The sequence below is a fragment of the Harpia harpyja genome, chromosome 1 (assembly GCF_026419915.1).
Source record: "Harpia harpyja isolate bHarHar1 chromosome 1, bHarHar1 primary haplotype, whole genome shotgun sequence".
NCBI lineage: Eukaryota > Metazoa > Chordata > Aves > Accipitriformes > Accipitridae > Harpia > Harpia harpyja.
Genome location: NC_068940.1, coordinates 68,863,997 through 68,886,638, shown reverse-complemented (window position 1 = coordinate 68,886,638; position 22,642 = coordinate 68,863,997). Strand labels below are relative to the sequence as shown.

The window sequence follows — 22,642 nt, the reverse complement described above, 5'->3', positions numbered from 1 at the left end:
TCTGTAATTTGATTTATGGGAAACCATAAATGTTTTTGCTCAATTTATTTGTATTCAACAGATGTTTATAGATCATTAGTGTTAATTATATAGAAATCAGCCATAGGACCTTAAATAGCTTGTTAATGCAGGTCTTCCCAAATCACTATATTAACTTTATTTCTTCAAGTATTTTGTCACATGCATTATTTTCCTGTTGATTCTTTTCTTAAGACTCTGCAAGTATCATGTGAACAAAACAATGTACTTGATAGCATGATCTTCATGAAATAACCACACAAAAATATTTATTTAAAATCAAAATATATACACACACATTGACATATATCTTAAATTTAACTAGAGCACGAGTTTTGAACACAGAGGATTTGGACATTCATTCATATTTGTACCAGAAGAGTACAAGAACTGGAGAGAAATCTTCTGTAGAAAAAAATTTTGGCAAATGTAGAGAACCAAAGACGCACAAGACAGATGAACTAATGGAGGTGTATATGAGAAGAATTACAAGATAAAATTTGACACAGGATGTCAACTAAGCCTTATAAATTATGCATAAATTTTTACCTTAGACAACTTTGGAACACTGAAGAAACAATGCATCAGAGGGAGTTTACTTAAGAAAAGCCCTACCACATTGAGCCAAAGGGCTCATTTCTTTCAGACAATACAGGGTTTTTTTTCTGCATTAATTTTCTGGTGTCTTAAGAGTATTAAAAGATGTTGTACTTCCTGAAGAAGATCAACAAAAGTCAAAATGAGTAAATCAGAGCTAAAAGTAACCAAACATGTCATAATTTGCACTCCTGCTGTTGCAAAATACAGCAAGATAAACTGCAGAGACAGTAAACGATTATTACCCCGTGCGCTTTATGTACCTGGCAGCAGTATCTTTTAACACCGTACCTAGGCACTGGCTCAGAGTACTGCTTCATGACTGCCTCCTAACCTCTTCAACTGTCTTTTTCTCACCCCCTCCTTGAACTAGCACTAGCATTAATGTAGTCAGATCAGAAAATTAATAAAGACTAAAACTAACATAGCAAAAGACTGCATGGATGCAAAAGACTGCATGGATGCACAAGCAGCAGCCTGCATAAAAGTGGTGAGAACACATGGCTAGGGAAGCGGGCTTAGCAAGGCTACCTTCTTCAATTTCTGAAGTGATTCTCCCAATCGATCATCCTTACAATGCTTCAATTTATATTGTAGAGCAGTATATATTCAAATAATAATTAGACTAGTTGTCCTAGAACAAAGATGACTGAAAAAGCACTTCATGTTGATCTAGAAAGGGTAAAATGTTCATATTATGCATATCATTTGCATTTTCAGCTAGGGCAAATTCTAGTCGCTCAGTAGTAGCCAGAGTTGTTTTGTTTTTTTTTTTTTAATCACTTGCTCACATAAACTGTTTTGGAGTTGCCAAAGGAATTTTTAAGACTGCAAATTGAAAGCAAGGTGCACAATCTCTCCGATAATATAGTCACTATAAAATGTGCAAAGAATCAAGAACCTCTGCCTCACTTTAATATTTGGATGTCTTACAGAAAAAAAGAAAAAAAAAACCAAAAACTTTTGTTTTTACCTAAAAATAAAAATAGCCTTTCTAAAAGATTCTCCATAATTTCCATTAGTAATGATTATGAAAATTGAGCTGTATCTCCCCCCAAATGGCAAACTTACACTTTACTGTTTTGCATTTAACTGTTTAGCAATATTGCCTTCCCGAGGTCAGCTTAATCCTATAATTAATAGGTTTATATCATTAATAGCTTTTTATTCTCATTTAGAGCATTCTGCCACATAGTTTTTTTCATACTGTTAGTTCCCAGAGCAGAGTATCTTCCTTTTTGTTTCTGAATGTTTCTGAACTCTGTCCTGTCCCAAGCCACCACCAACAGAACAGCTTCACCTTGATTCTCAACAAATCAAATGAATGCAGTTAACTCAGTTCAAGATCAGGATTCTTTGTCCATAAGAACCACAGGCAAGACTGGGCTTTCCTTTGGAAAGTGAATCTAATTTGCCCTTTTTCTGTAGTGCTGACATATGCCTTAAAGCAAGACAACCAGAACAGTCCTATGGCCAACATTACCCAGTAATTTTAAAAATCACTACTTTAAATTTACAAAAAGAGTAAGTCAGAAAAGAAAGAGGGAAGTGATCTTTCAAAAACAGCTGTAGCATGTAAAAGAAATTAGCATGAGTGACTGCAGGGAAAATATCAGCAATAAGCTTTGAAGAAATCTGGCTTGGGTCACTGAAAAGAAAACAGAGGCAGATGCTAGGCTGCCGAGCCCAGGTCACTGCAGGGAGAACAACAGCTGGTTATGCGAGTCTTGCCTGGGACACGGAGTTGGTGCTTGATTCTACTGAGCCATTTTTTAATACATCCTTGATGATTTTAGTATGGGAGAAAAGCTGAAAACCAATAGATTTTTTTTTTGTGGGTGAAACTATGACAAACCATTTATTTAGTAACAATACTTGGTTTTATTCTCTTTTATGTGTAGTTGTACACACAAGAAAAAGAGTACAAATGTTGACTGGCTATGTAGATCTACATCTGAAATAGAATTAAGAGTTTCTGAAGTGCTCTACCAAGTTATCAATATTTTAACAGCTTTTAAAAGCTGTTATACAGTAGTGCAGATAGTTTCAGGACCAGAGGGTCTACACATTCATTCCATATTAACTGTGGTATATTTTAAGACATTTTATTTTCACATTCATATCGGGGTCAGAAGAGAGAATGTCCTCTGATCATTGTATCCACGATCACCTTTAGCTGAAAGTTAAAGAACTCCTTTTTATAACCCACTAACCAATGTTCAAATCGACTTAAGAGAGTTGTTGTTCATCCATCCAAGGATTTCATTAAAACCTCTACCATCATAATTTCTGGATTATGTTACAGAAAACTGAACTCACATTATGGATCCTGGTAAGCAGAAGAGAGTTTTTAAAGTGAATTTTTCCATGATTGCCCAGCTCCCCATTTCATGACTCATGCATTCCTTCCAATCATATTATTCATCACTCCTTTTCATGAAGGCAAGAAATTATAAATGATTACCATCTTGATTTGTCTGAGCACAGAAAAAAATATCTTTAGAATCAATGGACAACTCTACTCAATAGATCAGCTACTTATTCAAAATATGTTTCACTGAAAATGCAGAATATGCCTTCAGATGTGCCCATAGTTTTACTAATTGTTCTAAGGATGTATTGCACGCACATGCATACCATAAAGTCTCTCTCTAAGAAAGAGTCTTAAGAGTAGTACTGTAGATTTTAGGTGATTAAAGAGAAACAAAAGATTTTTTTTCAGGTTATATATACTTCTCACTCCCCAGTTATTTTTACATTCACTCCCAGGTAGTGCAGGCATTTATTAAGAACAAGTAGGCAGAGCAAGGCAAATAGAACTCTTTACATGAATAAAATGAAAGTGAATGAAAGTGTTAAGAAAATTATCTTTTGAACCAATTAAAGAAGAGATAGGTTAGAAATACCATGGAAAAGAGTTGCATAGAACAGAAACAAAACCAGGTCTGTATAGAAACAGAAAAAAAGTAAATTTATCTAGTCAAATAATTGCACCAATTTCATTTGTTGGCTCCAGCTTAGAAGAAATTCCAAAGAAAAGCTTATACATCAAGTGTCTAGATTACTCGTACAGACCCCACTATATCTATCCCAAAGGAATTCTTGTTTACCTGAATCCACAAATCGTAAGAATTTCATGTTAAAGCTTACTGTACAAAAGTTAAGCTTTGCAGTATTAATCTAAAACCTCCCAACTTTTTTTATCAAATGTTAGAATTGACATAAATGTGATAAAATGGGACAATCCCAGATGCTCAGGGTCTTTGAAAACTCTGGTCAACTGAAACATGACAGATACATAAACATACACATACACACAGGAGAAACTAAAAAAGGGAAAATAACAAAGTTCTTTGCATTTCATATTTTTGCTGTTTTCGCAAACACTATAAGGGATGTTTTTAATGTTTGTTGATCCTCGCAACAGAGTAAGGAATATTACATCCAGCTAGAACCATATGTCAAATGCAAGAGCCTGGGATAAAGAAAATAGTCTAAAATTAGTGTTTACTATGTATAATGCTGTAAAAGAATATATTCATCAACTTCCGTGCCACTATCAGCTTGTCGTAAGTTACGCTCAAATGTTTACAAGATCAGAATTTCAGCTGAAAGGAAAAACATGTTTCAGTAGAGACAAGTCACCACACTAGGCACAGCCTTCTTCACTGAACTTCTTACATCTTCACTGTATCGCTGACAAGATGCCAGAGGCTCTTTCTGGTAGGCATGAAGTATGCATGAACAAGACTAAGCTATTGTGACTACCACTTTGCTATTAAGTTGCCTCTTAGGTAGATGGGTATTCCTAGTATAAATAAACCGGCAAAGTGCTCCTGATGTAGACTTGACCTAACTCATTAAAACAGAGAAGGAGAATCATCAAAAACTTTCTGGATTTGAGGTAGATAGATAAACTCAATGAGCTACATTTATGAGGTTGCTAGTCATCTTCTTTTAGGTGCTACTCATTTTCTGTGGTTATCACAGATTCAAAAAAAACCATAAAATATCGCTTAAAGTTTATATAATACTCACGACCATTACTGAAATGTAACTAGTTACTGTAATTCTCAAAATTGCAAAATAGGAGGCACTTCCTCTCCAGGGAAGGTCATCATGGTATGTGGACAGTTTATGTCAGGTGACTTTATGAAAATCATATAGAAGAAATAAGAAGGGGAGATACTGTAAAACTAAAAAATATTAGATTACAGTTTACACCATGAACATCTGAGAACCCATGTTTTGCATAAAAATATAAACTAATTAAAATAGTGCAAATAGAACAGAAAAGCTACATGTGTGTAGCTAGTAATAAAGCTGCTTACTGCTAAAAGGTTTTCACAGAACAGGCTGTTGGGGTTCTATATTCAAGTTAAAATTCACGACTTACTATGTGAATGTTTAACCATGCAGCTATATCTTCTAATGTTCTCTCACATAAAAAAGTAACATCTCTCATACAGTGAAAGGTATGTATATGAATGTACAAATATGTTGTTGTAAGGAGACTGATATTTTAATAATATAATAGGATGATTCAACTCTGCTATTGCTTTCAGATGTCCAACACAAAAGACCCTGTGCTTCTCAATAACCCACTGTTGCTACCAACATTATGCCCGTAAGTTCCTATCATCATACCATTGCCTCCCATGGTTAAACTATTTCCTCCCAAATTTACATCTTTCTCCAGCTCCTGTCCCCCTGTGGGATCCTTAGTCCAAGTCGAGAACAACTGCTTACCACTTGACTATGCTATAGAGTGTAATCCCAGACCTAGAGTGGTAATATCTTGCTGGCTATACCTTTTTCCTCTTGCAGACGTCTTCTTTCTAGGCAGCGCTGCAAAGATTTTTCTGTGAAACATACAGAATTTCTACTAGCTTGAGGTTTTTTTCTTTTGGTTTCTTTTTTTTTTAGCTGAGGTGTTACTATGATCCATACTTTACGTGAACTTATATTTTAAATAATGTTTGCATCATTTCTTTTTAAAACATCATGCTTTCATCACTGTCAGCTCTGATCAATCCTACAGCCTTTAACACAGACTTCCAAAATGCATTGCAAAGCAGCTTCCCTACAATGTGAAACAGAACTTGACTATTCGTATTACAAAACCAACATATGTGCTTGGTTACAAATACTGGAGTATTTCTCTAGTATTTCATTCAAAGGACTTTTTTTAATACTTGTAAAGTTTGCTTTGAGAGAGTGCTGATCCCTATTCTGCGAAGCAAGCTAGCATCATTAGGATGACAAAATCAAGTCTTATTGTGGCAAGAAGAAACATCATTTAGTGTCAACAACACACTGCTATTGATTTGAACTCCTCCTTGCCTCATGGGTGAAATAACAAGCTCCTACACACAGACTCTCTAAGCATACCAATAGAGGAGAGAGGCAAGAAAAATACTAAAAATGGCTGTATTAAAGATACAACAGGAAATATATGACTCATGAGATGTAAATTCTTTTATCTGTATGGAATAAATTGAAGAAGAGCTTAATATGGCTTCTGCAATTTCTATGGAGTTAGATTAGAACAGAAATACACCTACCAATAATACACCAGATTTAGGCTTCCCAACCAGCATCTCCTAACTGTTCAGTATCCCCTGTGAAACAAGCCAGCTTCATTTTCATTATCTAATATGTGACTATTCACGTTTTTAAAATGACACCTTATTTTAGCATCCTGGTTGGCCGTTTCAGTGTGAGATGGGGAACTGATTGAGCATACAGCGTAAATTACCCTTTCACATTACTGGCAGGATGTCTTTAAAACAGAGCTAAGAAACAGTCTGTCAACATGGATAGGTTTGCTCTTTTTCTATTTCTGAACAACAGACTGCAATTTTCAGAAAAAAACCTGTATCTTTCTTCTTAAAAGATATAAAAAAGAATAAAACCATAGCCAGTCATGCAACATCAATATAAATACCACTTTGCACATTAATAGTTCTTTTTCCAGAACCTAAAGCTATGCCTTTAAGCAAATTTGCAAACCAAAAAAAATGTAGGAAGATAAAATACTACTTATGTTGTCTAACTGCACCCAAAATTTAAGCTAATTTCAAACACTTTTGTAGCATCGAAGTTAGCATGCTAGAATTCCACAGTCCATCTCTTAAAACGTGAATGAAGTAATATACAAGGCATAAAATATTATTTCAAGATAACTTCCTTTTAAAAATACCGAAGTGTAGGGAACAAAGCTATTTTCATACCACATCCGAAAATGGATGAGGTGTGAAAGAAATCTCTTGTTTAATGTGACCTTTGGCTGTACTTTCACTTGTCATCATTATGAAGTAGCTACTTTCAGTGCCAACACATAAGCTGCGTTATATTACCCTATAACAGCAGTAGCATGTCTTTCAGGAAGAGTTTGATACTCTGAGAAACTGGTGGCAGAATGCATTGACAGCACTTACCTTTGTAACTGCTTATAATAGCTCTTATTCAACAATAAGACCTCGTTTACACAAGGAAATAAGAGTGACTGTACTAAATTTCATAGAGCATGTCGCATAAACTAGTATATGTTGAGGAACTCCCCTGGAGTTCTCAGCTTCAGTGAAAACATTCAAATAAGGAGAAATGTAAATTCCAGATTGGAACTCTGCCCCAAATAATAATATTCAGAGCTTTGTTACTGTGCACAGACCAAAAATTCTGCATTGTTAAGATCTGCAACATACTTGACTTTTCTTAATGTATGTAATTAAGAAAATATTTCTGGAAAGCAAATGAATTTGAAATTCAAGTAAGATTAATAGAACTAATACAACAAATTTACGTTTTATACAATGGTAGCAAGCTGCAGAATAAAAATCAGTAGCTGTCTTTATCTAAAGCTGTTCATCTAACACCGTAGAGAGAAAAATCATTGATACATACTGTACACACATTTTTATCCATGTATATAAATCAAAGGAAACAGCTTCCTTTAAGGCAAGCATATGAAGATACTAAAGCAAGATACAAATTAAATATTCATACATTCAATATTTCAAAATAAGGAATTTGGATATACACATGCATAATTTAAGTTCTATAGTGAAACCTGTCTACAGAGGCCATTTCTACTGTATTTCAACAGCACTGAAACTTGAAATGTACAATGCAGCCTTTCCATGCTGTGTTAAAACTTTAAAGTATATAGTAATTCATTTCAAGCACTAAACATAGAATAAAGGCCACGTTATGCACACTGCACTTTTGCAGAGGAACTGCTGCTGTGCCCTATTCATTACAGCTCTGAAACAGGGCTGTCAGTCCCAGTGCTCTCCTGCAAGGTGGCTTCCGACAGCCCAACAAGTTACTCATTGAGAACTGAAGTCAAATAAGCAACTTCAGGTAAGAGGCTCATCGGTCCTGAAAAACCCGTCAGTCAGAATTGACTCTGAGTCACATTCTGATCCCAGGCATCTGTTTTAAATTCCGTAGAGCTGGTGCTCATACGTGAAGCCTAAAATTGGCCCCTTACACTGCTTTTATACATCCACTCAAGCCTCTTTGGAGTAAAAGATGAGATTTCAGACCTTTTTAATTGGCAAAAGAAAGCAACACAAAAGCAGGCTTCACAACAGTATGTTGTACATTAGGAATGATTCTTTGTGAACACAGAACCTGAGAGTAGTTTACATACTACAACACAGACATGTTAAATTTTCGGAGCTTATAAATTCCTACGCATGCAAAAAACACTAGGGGTTGGAAACCCCCTACTACCCACCTTCCCCCCTTGACATGTATCTTCTCCCACATGTGTCTAAAGATACCACCATTCCTCCCCATATATTTAAAACCTTGCCACTAAAAAGGAACTCTCCGTATGAGTTATTAAGGTGGATATATTATTTTCTTATTAGAAGCTAAATGTATTAGTTCAAATATCAAGAGTCTCACTTAAAAATATCCATTTTATTGGGACAAAAATATCTCAAGTTAACTTTAAGAATAATAAAATAGTACTTATTAAGGGGAAAATAGAACTACTCTGCTTCTACGTGTTTTAAAGTAAACATTTATCTTTGCTCCTTAAAGGTCACTCATTTGATCTTGACACATCTATGAAATAATAGAAGCAAAAGCTAAACAAGTAGAAAAGTGATATTAAGCAATATAAAGCTAAACAAAATTAGTATCTACATGGTAAATTACTTCATTGAAAACCATCTATGGATTCTGCAAAGAATATACTTTTGCCTTAGAGCTAGTACTTTAATTTTCAAGAACCAAGAAAAAAAAAAAAATCAAAACTAGTCAGTAACAATGCAGCGTCGAAAAGCAATAAACTCAAAATTAAGTTATAAATAATTTAAAGCATGTCATGAAGATGTATTAATAATTCATCAGATAAATAATTTACTAAATAATCAAATAAATAAATAATGAAATACATAAATAAATCAGCAAATAAATAATTCTGCAAAATAACCTAAACAATAAGTCACTAAAACAAATGACAAACCTACAAAACTACAATGATTTTCTAAATTCTGATAGTTTTAAATAAACAAATGTATATAAACTAGATCAATCTTTGGTGGATAGAGAAATATTTTTCACTGCTATTGGTAAATTCCTGATTACACTGCACAAGGATACAATTTTAGATTTTACAAGTGTGCAGTTTTTCCCTTGTAAATTATTAACATGATTGCTACAATACATCCTGCTCTGTATTTTACACGTAATCCCTTTATGTAGCTCATTTTTCGCCCCCCAAAATGAAAATCTCTTTACAACATTCTTAATTCACATATTTCTTTTTTTTCTTGGGTGCAGTACTTACAATACTGCAATAGCCTTCTTGGTGGTTCTCCTCCTGTCTTCTGCAAACCTTCAGAAGTTTTGCTGCAGGGGGAAAACAAGTAGAATAACCTTAATTATTACAGATGGTATCTCATTCATTAGCGGATGACAACATTTTATTTGAAAGCACAAGAAAAGCTGTTTTATAATTCTACAAAGCAACTTAATGTGAAACAACCATTACAGTTTGCAGACTACCGAAAGTTTTTAGAAGTCTTTGGTGGAACGAGTTCAAGCAGACTGAGGCCTGTTTCTTGTATTTAAGCTGACACACAATCTGTGCAAACTGGCACTAATTCAGATGTAAAGACAAACCACGAGAAGGACAAAATACTTGGCTGACATCTAATGTTATCCTTGATTTTGGAAGTTCATAGTCCTTGAAAGAATGCAGTGAGATCATTTAATACCCACTATCTAAGTACATTCACAATTTAATTAGAACACTGCACTCCAGTGCCAACAATGGTACCACAAAGGTCAAAATCCACTCATCTTCTGAATCAATTTTCATTCTCCATTTATTTTAATGAATAATATTGACAACCACCATAGTTTTCTTCAAAGTGGTATTCTGTAAATATAGCAGTTAAAGAAATGTGCCATAAGTGTAATTGTGTTATCAATTTTTTTCCATTCTATCAAAAATGTTTATTTGCTTTCTTCCGTAACACACATTACACAAAAGAGTGAGAGACAGTTGCATAAACCATGCTACTGACATGATCTCTGTACAGGACCGTAAAAGTGAATGAATACATCAAACTTGAGGTTATATATTGTTTATATGCATGGGTTTTTTTGCTACTTGGTTCAAAGGAAATCAGTATGCAGTGTTGTTTCTGCTGGTAAGACCTCAAATGGTTGATGGTGTTGCTGTATTTCAGCATTTAAAAGCATAAAGGATAATTTACTCTTAAAACTACTTGGGCACATTATATTTAACAAGTCTCAAATTCTCTTTAGGGATTATAATAAGGAAACACTTTGCTTAATCATAAATTTTATATTTATCTTGGCTAAACACCTTCCTTTGGATAGACTGCCATGTTTTGTCAACAAAAATCAACACAGTGGAAATGAAGTACTTGTTCTGTTGTGTGGTCATTCAAAAGGGTATGTAGAAGTAATGTAAATGTGCACCAGCGCTGCTGATAATTTCACGCTCTCATACACTCATTTCAATTTGCTTTAAAAAGGACTATTCCTCCTGGCTAAATAGAGTCATCATGAAAAAGTATACCTCCCCTTTGAGCTAGTAACACTGCAAGCCCCAAAACACAAGAGTACAAAAAACTTCTATATTTTAAGGAATCTGAAGCACTTTCTTCTCACAATATAGGATTCTGAAGTGGGACAAATGAGACTGGTTTTATTGCTAAGGCATTCTCTTTTAGTGCCCAGATTTCTGTTTGAGAATGACAATTCATTCATTCCCACACCGCATCTGTGAATCCCATCCACTCCCGAAACAAATCACACATCCTAAATCCTTCTTTTCTAAAGTAATGGATCCTTGTAAAAGCAGTATATACCTTAACACATTAGAAGATTTTGAAGATTACTGGGACATACAATGGCTCAGGAATGATCCTGAGGTTCTGGAATCAGACCTTCTCTAGGAAGTACCATTTAGTCATAGATCATCTTCCTTCATCTGCAGCTTGGCAGCCTCTGGTAGCAAAGTGATTTTTCACCAGAGTTAGAGTACAGCTAAAACTGTAATTACAGTCACCGATGTCTTAAAAACACATTTTTTCTTCCTTCTAAAATTTACTTAGTTTTTTATTAGTTTCGTGTTTAATTTGGGCTTCTAAGCTATGGTTACAGAACTGACCTCTTCACACAACTATTTCTAAGTTAGAGGGTCATAATTCCCTGCTCAAATAGACATGTAAATCATTTAAAGAAGGGACACAAAACCAGCCAATGACCTGGGATACAGCCACCTTTCCCTCTCTTGCAATCAAATGCAAAGTCCACCCTACATAAGAGGTAAAGGACAGAAACTGAATTTGATTCCATTCTTCTGTTCTGCCAGCTGGTCCTTTTCCCCCCCAACCCTCAAATACAGTACAGGTGCCTTTACTTAACAGATGATGCAAAAGATTGGTCAATAGAAGACTAAAGCAAAAGGCAGTGCCATTCAGGTATACTTCATTGAGGAAGAATACCAGAAATCAAGTAATTGCGTGCATTCTGTACTCTGCCCAGACTGAGAAGATGAGTGCTACAGTAAAGAGGCCACCTTGCTGGTACTCATGTTAATTTGGGTGATAATGCAAGGAACTGGATTGTATCACATACCCAAGAACAAATGTCAAATATTTACAATGGCAAAATTATAAATAAGGCTCACAGTAAAAAGCACCGAGCAACAAGATCTTCTATTCTCCACCTTTTGATACTGCCATCATCAGAAAGCTTCTTAGTTTGCAGGTACAAATCAGACCAAAAGAAACCACATACTGCTGCTGCTTCTCTTTGGGAACTCATGAAAATAGGAACCAGAGGAAATTTTAGAAAGAGATTACCATATTTCAAAATTTAGGACAGGAAATTTTTTTTTTTAAATGTTCAGGAGCAAATACAGGGGAAAAGAAAAAGGCTGGACAGACTTGATTAACCAAATTTTAGGTAATGTAAGATACTGACCACTATATTCTGACTCACATTTCAAGGATTCTTTGAACTGTTATGAGTTACATAGACTATCTCGCATTACCAGTGGAAAAAAAAAGTAAATACTGCAATGGATTATTATATTCAGGAATTTAAATAATATGTAAATCCTTTCCAGGCCAGAAGCCTCATTCCTCTGCCACACTTCCCTCCCTCTATTTATTACAGTTGATCAATTAAATTAAAAATTATCTGTTTGGTCCACTTCACATAGAAAGATACTTTTGTGACTCAGTACAGTACTTCATTAAAAATTTTAATATATCTCTGATTTTTTTTTACCATAAAAAGCAAAGAAGTGCTTGTTATACATACTGTATAAGTCCAACTAAAACTGTAAAAATAACTCTGTCTTACAATGTTATAGGATCATTTTGAATATGCTCCTGGTAAGATCTTTGAGTATTTCTTGAATAACTTTTTAACCAGCTTCTTCCAATTCTCTCTTAAGAAAAAAATCAATTTTAAAATATTAAAACATATAGTAAAATGTTAAATCCCAAACTACTGAATCAAGTGCTATCAATACAACATATAGCTCATTTGACTGTTATGACCCACGTTTCCTAGTCGATTTTTAGATAAAAACAAGCAGATTACTAGCAAAGGTTTATCTCAAATTCCCACATGTACAGCATGCCACATTAAATATATGCAAATCAACCTCTTTCTCCTCTAGTTTTTTTGAGCTGACAACTCATATGACCTGAAGCCATGGTTAACGATTACAATTATTTGACTTTCATATTTATACAATCAGTCATCAGATATGCATGTTAATTGATTTTAACAGATAGTTTTGTATTCTAATGATCAACAGTAAGCGTACACTTTACCAACCTCGATTTATAAGAAAATTAAACTTATGTCAGTTTTCACAATTAACCCTTCATTGTATTGATTTGCAGTGTTCACTGCAGATTTCTTCATAATACGTTAACATGGAAGTACTCCAAACTATGGGATCTTTATTTTGGTAGCAAAATTTGATATTCCAATTAGAGACACTTTTCTACCATTTTTAAAAAAACACAATTACTACCCTATTTAAACAATACATTGTATATTAATTAGAAATGATGAAACATAATCAACACCTAAATGAATGGACTGGGCAAAAATTAATTTACAGTTATTTCATATTCACATTTTGCTACTTAAAGTTCTTTCCTCTTTTTCAAAGAACCTTAGTTGTGCACTTTGTGAGTCTAATAAGCCCTCAAATGTCATATATATGACAGAGTACAACCCTACATTTAAGATCCTTATTTCTCAAGTAATATGCTTAAGGCCAAAGCATTCCTCTGTTGCCATCACAAAACGTATTACTGAATCAGTTACTTTTTTTTTTTTTACATGGCTGAAAATGTATTCTTTGCAAATACATTTTTATTTCAGATGCCCTATTTATTGAAGCATCAAATACAAAATTACAAATTGCACAGATTTGCATGCGAAGGACTACTTTGTAAGTTTATACAGTGTGCAATCATCATCTTACACAATTAATGGTGGTTGTTCTTTAAGGATATTCATATAAAAGAGAGCGGATATTGCATCTTACTCTCAAAAAGATCAGTTTATGTCTTGTTCCATAGAAGGGTTCTCCCAATTTAGGCCTTAATTATTGTTGTTGGAGTAAAGGCTTATGCTCCAATTTTGGTAAAGCTAGAGCTGCCGAATCCCTTTCTTGGTATATTTTAATACCGATACAGATACTTTAATTTCTGCAAAATGGAGAATCTTTCTACCTTCTATAAATAACTGAATGAGGTATTGAATCTATTCATCTTTTATCCAGGTGAGCATCATACACTCCAAGCTCTGCTACCATTCTCTTTTTGGCTGTCTGCTCTAATTAATTTCAAGTGAAATTTATCCATTATGAGACTTTGTGATACATTCTCCAGAACAAAAAGCAGCACAGAGACATTACAGCACTTGTCTCAGATATATAATGCTGATTCAAGTTCCTATGATGTATCACAGACAGAAGAAACTTAAAGCCGTGTTACAATCATGAACAAGCACCTTAACTTCTAAACCACTGTTTAATAGACTTTTCTGAACATAATGAGAAAGGTACTGAATATATAGGGTTCTGTTGCTTTCGTAATAGTTATTTTCCTTAAGCTAAGGTCTGGCATCATGGCAAATATTGACAATGCAAATAAATTCTCTTCAATCTTTTGCTTACTGGTAAACACCTTCCTGGTCTTCAACAGATCTTGATTTCATCCTGAACATAATGAGAAAGTCTGGGGGTCTGCAGAAAGGGGAAATCCATCCCACTGTAATCACTAACCCAGTTTTAACACCACACATACCAATGCAGAAAGACCCTGGTTTCTTTTGTACAATGCAATGCTACGAGTTAATCACCTTGAAGACTGACTATAAGGTTTATACTTTTGTAGCCAAGGCAGACCTTAAGATAAATGGAAGGGTGAAGTAAAGATCTTAAAGTTATATGTGAAACTCCAATATAAATGGCCTAAAGAAAATAGCAGGAAATAAAAGGTAAGACAAATACACTGAGAAGAAAATCTACGTATATACTTCACGTGTAAAGATCTAATAAGCTTAGAAAATAGATGTAATTCCTAGTTTCTAAAAATGCTTGCTATCCTCTACGTATGTTTAAACATGACAGCATTAAAAATTACAGACTCGGTCACATCAGCTATGGAGAAAAACAAGTCAAATTTAACAATTGCGTAAGTATGGGCTGACCGAGCCAAAGCAGTTCTACTCTAACTCATAAATACAGCACATTCATTTAAGTTAGAATTAATATCAACATTTTCACAAGATGCCTGAGCTTAGATTAAGCTGGGAACAAAAAAACCCCAAATACTGTTTACAACTCACTATTTTTAAAAAGTATGGTAATTGCTTATCATAAAGATCAATGATTAGAAGTAGTATACGACTAACAATACTTAGTATATTTATTAAAAACCGAGAGGAAACAAAAAGTAGAAGGCAACTGGTGACACCTTCTGATGACAACTTTTATGTAAAAAATTGCAACTACAACAAATTTCACAGTTAAAGGTTAAATTAAGGCTATGAGTAGAAGGACAACCAATAAAATGCATTCTGAGAAATCAGAAAGTAGCGTAGCTAGAAAATGTCCAGCCGTAAGACAAACATTATGAGTGCAGTGATAGCATGCCACCATCCAGACCACTATGGTTTGGATCACTGAGACTCTTATGGGGATCATGACAGGGGGGACTGGGGAAAAAAAATCCAGAAGCTCAATACAAGTGGCTTAGTATCCAGCTGTCACTGCATAACCTTAGTCACAAAAATGAAGTTGAGATCCATGCAATATGGAAAACCATTTACTATACTGCCCCTGTTGCACAGTAAGATGTTCTTTTGCACTGTTTTACACATAAGAAATAAACATGGAAATGGATCATAAGTTTAATACAACTAGGTAGGCAGGTAACTATCTGTATCCAAAGGTGATCCAATTTCATTAGAAATCATCAAGGATAAGGGCTTTCAGTAGTCCTTGATGGAGAAAGTATAGCCTTTACGACGTTTAGTTAACTCTATACCAAAAACATTTAACTATTTTGTAACTCATTGTAAAACCTCAACAAAGAAAAAATATATTCTCTATCAGCTGGATCAGTTCCATACAGCCATATAAACCCCAGCAAAGGTGCAAGGCGTGGAAAGGAAAATAGCAAAAAAGGAGAACAGAGGGAGGACAAAACCCATATTGCTCATTTTGATGACAAAATTATCTAAGCCCACACATAGGTCATCTAAGTGTGATAAAAAACACATTCGTAGAACCTCAAAGCATCAGTTTGTGAAATGGAAAACCTTACACCACCTCCAGGATGTCTTATTTCTACCAACATCAGTAACACTTTCACTCCCTAAATCTCACTCCATTTTATAATGGTGACTAAATTTCACTGGACTTATTAAGAACCAGATTAATAACAATGGCAATAGTTCACTTGCATAAAACTGGACCACTACTTTGATGCTCCCTGTCTATAGCAAAGTGTCACATGAATACTGCATAAGCAGCCAAATGCGTCTCCTACCATAAAGATTCCTTCTGAGATAGCCAGTGTCACTGGGAGAACTATTGCTCGTGGCATCCAAATGGACAAAACGTAGAAACTTCACTGCTAAAAAAAACCCCAAAAGGCTGCAGTTTCTCTTAGAATGAGTGCATATTTCACACAGAATCATCAAGTTAGTGAATGCAAACCACAGCAGAAAACTGCTGCAAATTTCAACCCTGTTAGTGGATAGATGAATTTAGGGAAGAGGATGTAAGCGTCATCAACATAGGACAAAATTGCTGGGTTTTATTTTAAACATGCTTAAACTCAACATTTTAACTTAAATATTTAAGAATGATTTTAGTCTGTATGTTTTACATCTCTTGCCACCTGAAGCTGGCGATCCAAATGTCTAGAATAGCACATTTGGAACGCTGAGTTATATTAACATCATACTAACTATAGCAGTTCAATTTCAACAAATTTCTCTGGGTTTTTGCATATCGCTGAATAAATTACTCTGGAATTAGCTTACTTTTCTTGGAGGCATTATATGAGGTTATTTCTTAGTCTCCTCCTCTTTGATTTAGTACACCTCTTAAGATAATTTATTAATGTTTTGGATATCTCATTCATCATCCATTATTACTGGTGTCATAAATTAGAGGAATGGAACAAAGCACTGGACTATACACTTTTTCCATATTCATCAATAAAATAGCCACCTCTGTTAGCAAGCACTGTACAAAAGAAGTTGGTTTATCCACTAGCGAGAGACCAGGAGCACTTTTTTAACTCAAATCCCCAAACAGATCATTAGATTTACAGTATAATAATTCATTAGTGAAGTAAAAATCAGGGCTTCACCTTTAAATATAAAAGGATAGAAACACCTGATCTGCAAAAGACAAAAGCACATGTCATACATTGCGATGTCCTGTAAGTTACTCAGATAAATTAGAAGGCTGATGAATACCAGTCTTTCATGAAAAAAAAAGATTAATTGTTGAAAATGCCATAATTTTGCCAGCATACTATAAAACAGTAAAAAGGGGAGGAAAGATTCAACTGACAGAAACTTAAATGGCAGCATTTAAGTCTGGGATATTATTTCTTAGAAGACAAGTTACCTAAACCGTGGTAAGTAGGAAAAACAAAGTCCCTTGCCATCGCTTTTTCTTTTTCTTTTTTTTTTTTTAATTAAGACAACCTAAACACAAAGGACACTGGAAAATACAATTGTGAAGACTTCAGAAGGTTTTCAAGATGATGATCATTAATGTGAATCCTACAGGTAATAAGGTTCATAGCAGTATACTATGCTATATAAAGTACCTGAAGAAAGACAGAATTAAGTCAGTAGTTAATGTTCTCATAATAACATTAAGATAATTATGCCTGCATTAAATTACATCTTTGAACCAAGTTTGAATATCCAAAAGTTAACTTTTTGGTTTTTTAGGCAAAGACTCAGTTGATATATTTTGTACACATTCACTGTTTATATTTCTTTAACTAAAAGTAAATCTCTCATTAAGGCAAATTAGTATTTTACATGATATAACAGTACTGCACTCACCTCTTTTCTAACTGTTACCTGAAAAAGTTTGAGCCAGGTTTAGTAATTCATTAATGGAATCAGATACAGAATTTAAGTTCTTATAATAAAAGAAGAAAAGGACTCCACATGTTAAGATTTAAATTGGGTAAAATGCTTCAGATTAGCAGCTGTGTATCTAATTTCTACACGGGGAAGAAATAGTTGTTATTTTTTCTCCTTTAAGCATTACAGATTAGGTATTTCAGGCTCCAATGTGAGCTGAAAACAACAATATAACTTGTTCCAACGAAATAAAAACTCTTTCATTGTACCACCTCTGAATCAGGACCCTCATTATTTTCTATATAGACCCTTCACTATCTATAGTAATTGATGATTAACAAAACATACTTGTACCACTGCTTTTTAAAGCTAATTCAATTAAACACATATATACAGATGCATTTCTCCCTTTATTATGTTTAGAATTATTAATGAAACTGTTTAATGAACTACATATGACACTTTCCTATAGCTACAATTACCAGTAGAATGGAAAATAAATATGTGAGCTCCAGCTTTTGTTAGTCTCCAGTTTGATTGGTGTTTGGTGATGATCACGATACCTGTTATTCAATCTATAAAGGCAGCTCGCAATCAAAAAGAACCTTGTCGTTACATGACTAGAAATAGGTAGTACCATCCTTGTACTAAGGTGCATGTGGTTTGAGGATTGACACAAAGCAGAGAAACCAATCCCTTCTCTGCTTGAGAGCAGCTATTTGCGCTCTCACTCTTATCTCTGCTTCACTGTGTATAAAAATGTGCATTGTCAGGGAAACACTGAGATTTATTCTTTTCTCTGTCGATTACGATATTCACCCATCATGTAGGTCCCCTGAATTCCATTTGTAGCCGCAGTGAATTTCTAATTTCTACAACAGGAAATTTTACTAGACAGGAGACTGTAAGCATGTCATACCCAAAATTTCCAGCAGCAGTCTAGGGGATAACAGGTACAAGATAATTCTCTGGTGCAAAAAAAGACCTTATTGAACCTGGTCTTCCATGACTGACAGGAGTGCTCTAGCAACAGAAATAGTAGCCAAAAAAATAAAGTGTTGGCAATGGCACCACCATTACGTCATGCAAGAGTTTCGTTGACCTAGTGTTTCCAAACCATCTGAGATTTTTTCCCTTCCTGGTCTTTTTGTTCACTGAGTGGAAAACTTATGTCTGCCTGGAATTGTTCACAGAACCTCAAATCAAAGAACATGCACTGCTGATTTACCTAAGACCAACTCTAATATATTAATCTTGGGATGCATGGAAGAAGATTTATCTTTTCCTCATCCTGAAGAGATTACTTTCTTACCTAAAACTTTACAACAAAACCCCAGTAAAGGGCATCCAAAATTACCCAATCTTCATTATCTTCCAGGTAAATAAGAAGGTAACCTGTTCTCTATTCTGAATACATAGTTTCACTTGTTAACAACAGATTTCAACATTAATTAATGATTGTGTGAAGTACTGGAAAAATCACGGAAATAATGCTTTAGCTTAACCCCTATGGAATATGGAATACAAGAGGCAAATTTACTCTAATAATCATGCCAACATAACTTTCCTTTAACTCTTGTTACCTAATTATCATAACTTTCAGGCCTGCTGAAAATGTCATCAATGAACAATAAATTGCACGGTGAATAGACACCAACCACTGAGAAGTAAATGAAGATAACATTTGTTCAGTTAGAACACAGAATTAAAAAAAAATAAAAATCAATGGAATCTTGAATTCAATAATTATTTTTTTTAACTTATTTTTATAAAGGTTCTGCAAGACACAACATCCTGTCGTCTTTTTAACATCAGAGATCCAGAAGACTTCAGATGTTTATATACCTGCTAGATAGGAACAGTACCAATAGATGTTGATTCTTATGGTGGTTTTCAGAGACACCACTGTTATGTTCTCTAATCACAGAAATTACACAAAATGTAAACCTTTTTCTTCTCAGCAGCATCCTATCCTCTAAACCCTGTTAGGTATCTATTCTCACAGAGACACATATTGTTAAGCCCCATGTAATAGAACAGTCATTCATGCAGTTGATCGGAAGCACACGTGGACCTGCATTACCCAACACATTTATCAGTGGGAAAAAAAAAGGCCAAGCAGGACATTTGAAATCCAGTGACTACAATGCAGTGGTTAAATGCAGGAGGAGAACTGAAGAGACGGTATTCTGAAGCAAGCAGACAGGCAGCAGTGGAGTGCAAAAGCTGATACCATCAGGACTGAAGAAACCCCTCCATATGGGGCTGTGATACTCAATTCCTCAACACAATTACCACCACTAGTAAAGAAGTTTACTACAGCTACATGATTTAACTGTTAAACTAGTACTGTTAAATTCAGAATCCGCTAGAAACATACTACAAATTGTAGCAAAGAAATAGGGCTTGTTTACTCCTCATTACAGTGTCAGTGAGTCAAAGAGTTGATCTTAAACAACAAAAGCCTGACAGAAGAAAATGCTACCAGCTCTGTCAGACTCCTGGAAGAGAAAGTCAAGGCTCAAATGATTGCGTTGATCTTTGACTGAAACTGTAAAACAAGTCAGTTTCTTGAAAGCCAAACATAACACCACAGCCAACAATAAGGAATCCTTTATTTTTTTCCACACAATGAATTTTTTGATGTCATAAGCTCTGGATATTTTTAATCACACTAAAAAGGTGCTAGCAAGGCAAACGTATATGACCCAGGCCCATTAACAACCATGGAACTGGTTTTCCTGACTAACCTTATTTTTCCTTCTCTCACCTAAATTCCAGTACCAAGACTTCTTACTAGTAGGTACTTTAAGGTTTGACCAGCTTTTAACCAATGTTTTTTTTCTTTCACTACCTAAATCTGAACAATTGTTCAGATTTGTTCACTGACTAAACTCCAAAGTATCCATATTTTATTAGTCACAAGGAAATTGGATTGCTACTCACAAGACTTCAAGATAAAACACTTCACTGACACAGATCAGAATCTAAAATTCATCCCGTTTAAAGGCTAACAGCCTTAAGATACATTATTTCATGCTCTTAATTCAAATAAAGGTAATTATACCGTATTTTCTGTTCAGAAATTATCCTTAGTTATCCTACCTGAACTCCTGATTCTCAGCATCACCTCTAATGTCATACATAATTCTGCCCATCCTTCCTTCACAATTAATTTAAAAAAAAAGCCTACATTCACTAAATCCTTTTCAATGTATCTTCCAGTGTAATTTTACAGTGTATTTATAAGATTTCTGCTGCTACTCATTAAAAATCAGATTCATCAATGTTCACTTTTTAATTTTAGATATGACTTTATTTGAAATAAAATTTTAAGCCATACCAAGTGAACTAATGTTAACATACTGCAGACACCATAACCACTACAGAATAGTAACAGCAGAAATAAACAGTTAATGACTAGAAAAAGACCCAGAAACAATGGATAGACAATAGTTTAACTTAACCAACTGGTACACACCCTCTTCTTCCCACCTCTTACCTCCAGGTAAATTTATCTTGGTTATAACTATATTGGTCAGTTCAAGTTTAGCTGGGTCTTTCCATCACTAAAGTCAACAGTGAAGTCACTCAGGACTTACAAGTACAGACCAATTTTTTCTTCCTGGAACAAATCCTAAGCATCCAGAAGCCCAGGACTTCAACATTTGACTTCATGAACTAACTGCTTACTCAGCAGGCATCCAGAAAGCAATGCATTATTTCACTTAGCCATACTAGCACTTTATTATCCATTTTACGTAAGAATTCATAACGATAACAAGCATATTGTTTGACATGCAGCAAAAACATACAGGCAACCAACAGACATTTCCTCTGACCCCTGTCAGATCAATTAATTTCCATAAAAGAGACAAATGCCTTCAGAACAGCAAAGCAAGACAACAGAAATCTTCTCAAATGGCAGAAAAAGTGAGGAAATGAACTAGGTTTAAAAAATAAACTGCATTGAAGTAATTCTCTATACTACTGTTAAAGCTGTTTTCAGTAATGTACAGTATCACACACAATACTTCACAGTAAACCAATTTCATGAAATCATATGCTTGCCAGAAAGAGATGGCATAGGCTACCTATCCAGAGTGCTTACTGTTACAAATACCCATTTCATTTTAACCTTAAATTTCCACACACAGTGTAAGTAATATTTACTAAAATAAGAAAATAGCTTAACTAATGAAATCGGTTAAAGCCCAAAATCTAAATATGAAGCCAAGTCAACCATAAACAGCAGGAATAATGCCCATGTAAGTTTTATACCCTGTACTTCCCAATCTTCTGTACTTTTACTAATGCAAAATACATCAACTTAGAAAATGTATCCTAAAGTTCTTTAACATTTTTTTATTATGAGGGATTACCTTCAGGATCAAAAGAGGTGCACTATGAATACAAATTTCACATGATCTAAAATGTAAAAAGAAATCTGTTGCATCTCTGTCTTCTAGTCACATGACAAGATAACATGAAGATTACATCATTCAAGGATTACCAAGATAGTTGTGTGTTTAATTATTAGTCTGGGTCACCATTCAAAGCTCTAGCTACTCATTTGCCCTCCTTTATTCCACATGCTGGACTAGAGATTCCTCGAACAAAAATTCTCAGTTCACTGACTGCATACCTGATCAAGTGAGTGAGTTGAAGAACTACAACTAAGATACAAAGTAAAAGTTCTTAATAAATCCAAGTCTAATTTACTTTTACTCCTGCATATTTCAAGACTTTGTTGTGCTCTCACAGTGCAAGTCTACGAATGAACCATTTCACTAGCTGTAATACAAGACCAGCTGCCATAACGTTGTCTTTATTCACAAATCAGCCACTGAGGATAGCAATGCATAACAAGTAGACT

The 22,642-nt window shown here is 34.6% G+C and overlaps 1 protein-coding gene across 3 annotated transcripts in view; it reads right to left on the bottom strand.

Annotated features, from left to right (window-relative positions):
* TBC1D5 (TBC1 domain family member 5) overlaps positions 1 to 22,642 on the bottom strand; it is a 328,358-nt gene that overhangs the window by 292,294 nt on the left and 13,422 nt on the right. For all 3 annotated transcript variants that reach the window (XM_052798675.1, XM_052798656.1, XM_052798664.1), the window contains exon 2: positions 9,422 to 9,483. Coding sequence is in view for 2 of the 3 variants with exons in the window: in XM_052798656.1 (XP_052654616.1) it covers positions 9,422 to 9,483 (62 nt within the window). In the remaining variant the exon portion in view is untranslated. The remainder of the gene's footprint in view (positions 1 to 9,421; positions 9,484 to 22,642) is intronic.